Here is a 5,000-nt window from a genome sequence, read left to right on the forward strand (position 1 = left end):
TGTTGTGTTGTGTTGTGTTGTGTTGTGTTGTATTGTCTTGCATTATATTACTTTTTGTAACTACAGATTGATCATTGTATTGTATTGATTGCTTCGGATGTGACTGACACAAGCTTACTTTCTTTCTTTTTTTAACTTTTAGAATTTTTTTTCTCCAAAAAACATGTATACAATACAGAGAATAGTATGAAACAAACAATATAAAACGACCAGTAGCATCTTCCACTACAGAGAGAGAGAGAGAGAGAGATAAAAACAAAACAAAACAAAACAGACTAAACAAGGCAAAACAGATCTGTAACAACAACAACATCAACAAAAAACAACAGTTTCAGTTTCAGTTTCACTTTCTCAAGGAGGCGTCACTGCGTTCGGACAAATCCATACACGCTACACCACATCTGTTGAGCAGATGCCTGACCAGCAGCATAACCCAACGCGCTTTGTCAGGCCTTGAGTGCATGCTTACATATTTGTGTACCTATGAAAGTGGATTTCATTTTACGTAATTTCGCCAGAGGACAACACTCTCGTTGCCATGGGTTCTTTTTCAGTGCGCCAAGTGCGTGCTGCACACGGGACCTCGGTTTATCGTCTCATCCGAAAGACTAGACGCTCAGTTTGATTTTCCAGTCAAACTTAGGAGAAAGGGCGAGAGCGGGATTCGAACCCACACCCTCACGGACTCTCTGTATTGGCAGCTGAGCGTCTTAACCATTCTGCCACCTTCCTCCAAAAAACAACAACAAAACAACAACAACAACAACAAAAAAAAAAAAAAGGAAGATTTGTCCAATCATTCAATCAATCAATGTTTACACATTAATGATTGTAGTAATCATGTTGATTTAAGATGACATTAATAATAAATAGCCTGGACCAGTTGTAACATAGCAACAGCATCAATTGTATCAGCTATTACAGAAATGGTATCTAGGGTGCTTACATCTGGGCCAACAGCAATGGGAAGTTATTTACCGCTTCGTCTTGTATGAAGGACAGTGACTCTCAAACTAGATTGCACTGGCTCTTCGTGCTGCAGCCTTGGGGGGGGGGGGGGGGGGGGGGGGGGGGGGGGGGGGGGGGGGGGGGCTAGCTGGCCTTTGGGAACCATCCTAACGCTGACCTGGCCGGGAGAGTGGGGATGTAACTTGGTCAAGACAACACTCTCGATCCAAAAAAAAAAATCTAAGTTCTCGCCCAGATAGTTGGGACAGCAGTTGCCTCCTCTGCTGTTCTGATGGTCATAGTCGGACACGACTGACTATCATACATGCATTGTATGGTGTGACGTTTTTGTCACAATATTGTTCTCTGTGAGGTTCGGGATACTCTCTCCGCAGGCGGAGCGCGTCGCCACAGAACAGCGCCACCTTTTCTCTTTTTTTTTTTTTTTTTGGTGTGTGGTCCTCTCCGCAAGTGTATTTTGCTTTACTATCAAAGTGGTTTCTCTACATACTTTTGCCAGAGAAATCTGACCCTTTTGCTGTCGTGGGTTCTTTTACGTGCGCCAAGTGCATGCTGTACTCGGGACTAATGGTCTATCGTCCCATCCGAAAAATTAGCTCCCAGACCACCACTCAAGGTCCAGTGGCAGGGGCTGGGGGCGGGGGGGGCGGAGAGGCTGGTTTTTAGGGGAGGGTGGAAAATAAAAATCCCGTTTCGTATCCTGGGAATCAAACCCGTGGACACTAGCTTCCTACACAGGCGTATTTCATTCAGGCCACCGCTCCACTGACAACGCGAACATAGTTGTGTGCGTACATATTATGCACACAGTGCGTGCACACACACACACACACACACACACACACACACACACACACACACAAACACACACATCCCCCCTCCCCTAATTCCCCCCGGTTACCCTTCCCGCCCACACATATACCAACTCACACCAGTATCAGTATCAGTAGCTCAAGGAGGCGTCACTGCGTTCGGACAAATCCATATACCTACACCACATCTGCCAAACAGATGCCTGACCAGCAGCGTAACCCAACGCGCTTTGTCAGGCCTTGAGAAAAAAAGAAAAAAAAGAAAAGAAAAAAAAGAAATTAAATAAAATAACACTCTCCCACTCCCTTCTTCCCTCCCCCCCCCCCCCCCCCCCCCCGCCCCCCCCCGCCCCCCTCCATAACAAGAAATACAGGCAACTCACCACAGCTGCAACAAGAAGGTACTTCTTTCGCCGGTTGGTGCCACCAAAGGTGGTGATTTGTGCAGAGGAAGACTGCACACCATTGTCACTCGGTTTTATAACACAGCAGTGTAACTCAGTTGATGACTCAGCAGTGTAACACAGGCGATTACACAGCAACGTAACACAGGCGATAACACAGCAATGTAACACAGGCGATAACACAGCAATGTAACACAGGTGATAACACAGCAATGTAACACAGGTGATAACACAGCAACGTAACACAAGCGATAACACAGCAATGTAACACAGGTGATGTCTGTGCGATGCAACACGGGTGATAACACAGCAATGTAACACAGGCGATAACACAGCAATGTAACACAGGCGATGACACAGTAATGTAACAAAGGTGATAACACAGCAATGTAACACAGGCGATAACACAGCAATGTAACACAGGCGATAACACAGTAATGTAACACAGGCGATAACACAGCAATGTAACACAGGCGATGACACAGTAATGTAACACAGGTGATGACACAGTAATGTAACACAGGTGATAACACAGCAATGTAATAAAACAGCAATGTAACACAGGTGATGACACAGCAACGTAACACAGGCGATGACACAGTAATGTAACACAGGTGATAACACAGCAATGTAATACAGCAATGTAACACAGGTGATAACACAGCGATGTAATACAGCAACGTAACACAGGTGATAACACAGCAACGTAACACAGGTGATAACACAGCAACGTAACACAGGTGATAACACAACAATGTAACACAGGTGATAACACAGCAACGTAACACAGGTGATAACACAGCAACGTAACACAGGTGATAACACAACTATGTAACACAGGTGATAACACAGCAATGTAACACAGGTGATAACACAGCAACGTAACACAGGTGATAACACAGCAATGTAACACAGGTGATAACACAGCAATGTAACACAGGCGATAACACAGCAATGTAACACAGGTGATAACACAGCAATGTAACACAAGCGATAACACAGCAATGTAACACAGGCGATAACACAGCAATGTAACACAGGCGATAACACAGTAATGTAACACAGGTGATAACACAGCAACCACAGGTGATAACACAACAATGTAACACAGGTGATGTCACAGCAACGTAACACAGGTGATGACACAGCAACGTAACACAGGCGATGACACAGCAACGTAACACAGGCGATAACACAGCAATGTAACACAGGTGATGTCTCAGCAATGTAACACAGGTGATGTCTATGCGATGCAACACGGGTGATAACACAGCAATGTAACACAGGCGATAACACAGCAATGTAACACAGGTGATGACACAGCAATGTAACACAGGTGATGTCTCAGCAATGTAACACAGGTGATGTCTCAGCAATGTAACACAGGCGATAACACAGTAATGTAACACAGGCGATAACACAGCAATGTAACACAGGTGATGTCTCAGCAATGTAACACAAGTGATGTCTCAGCAATGTAACACAAGCGATAACACAGCAATGTAACACAGGTGATGTCTGTGCGATGCAACACGGGTGATAACACAGCAATGTAACACAGGCGATGACACAGCAATGTAACACAGGTGATGACACAGTAATGTAACAAAGGTGATAACACAGTAATGTAACACAGGTGATAACACAGCAATGTAATACAGCAATGTAACACAGGTGATAACACAGCAATGTAATACAGCAATGTAACATAGGTGATAACACAGCAATCTAATACAGCAATGTAACACAGGTGATAACACAGCAACGTAACGCAGGTGATAACACAGGTAATAACACAGCAATGTAACACAGGTGATAACACAGCAATGTAATACAGCAATGTAACACAGGTGATAACACAGCAACCTAACACAGGTGATAACACAGCAATGTAATACAGCAATGTAACACAGGTGATAACACAGCAACCTAACACAGGTGATAACACAGCAATGTAATAAAACAGCAATGTAACACAGGTGATAACACATCAACGTAACACAGGTGATAACACAGCAATGTAACACAGGTGATAACACAGCAATGTAACACAGGTGATAACACAGCAATGTAATACAGCAATGTAACATAGGTGATAACACAGCAATGTAATACAGCAATGTAACATAGGTGATAACACAGCAATCTAATACAGCAATGTAACACAGGTGATAACACAGCAACGTAACGCAGGTGATAACACAGGTAATAACACAGCAATGTAACACAGGTGATAACACAGCAATGTAATACAGCAATGTAACACAGGTGATAACACAGCAACCTAACACAGGTGATAACACAGCAATGTAATACAGCAATGTAACACAGGTGATAACACAGCAACCTAACACAGGTGATAACACAGCAATGTAATAAAACAGCAATGTAACACAGGTGATAACACAGCAACGTAACACAGGTGATAACACAGCAATGTAACACAGGTGATAACACAGCAATGTAACACAGGTGATAACACAGCAATGTAATACAGCAATGTAACACAGGTGATAACACAGCAACGTAACACAGTTGATAACATAGCAATGTAATAAAACAGCAATGTAACACAGGTGATAACACATCAACGTAACACAGGTGATAACACAGCAATGTAACATAGGTGATAACACAGCAATGTAATACAACAATGTAACATAGGTGATAACACAGCGATGTAATACAGCAACGTAACACAGGTGATAACACAACAACGTAACACAGGTGATAACACAGCAACGTAACACAGGTGATAACACAGCAATGTAACACAGGTGATAACACAGCAATGTAACACAGGTGATAACACAGC

The 5,000-nt window shown here is 43.3% G+C and overlaps 1 protein-coding gene across 7 annotated transcripts in view; it reads right to left on the bottom strand.

Annotated features, from left to right (window-relative positions):
• Positions 1 to 5,000, bottom strand: part of LOC143279939 (uncharacterized) — a 162,107-nt gene that overhangs the window by 123,183 nt on the left and 33,924 nt on the right. For all 7 annotated transcript variants that reach the window (XM_076584290.1, XM_076584294.1, XM_076584295.1 and 4 more), the window contains exon 4: positions 2,165 to 2,236. In XM_076584290.1, coding sequence (XP_076440405.1) covers positions 2,165 to 2,236 — 72 coding nt within the window. The remainder of the gene's footprint in view (positions 1 to 2,164; positions 2,237 to 5,000) is intronic.

The sequence above is a fragment of the Babylonia areolata genome, chromosome 3 (assembly GCF_041734735.1).
Source record: "Babylonia areolata isolate BAREFJ2019XMU chromosome 3, ASM4173473v1, whole genome shotgun sequence".
NCBI lineage: Eukaryota > Metazoa > Mollusca > Gastropoda > Neogastropoda > Buccinidae > Babylonia > Babylonia areolata.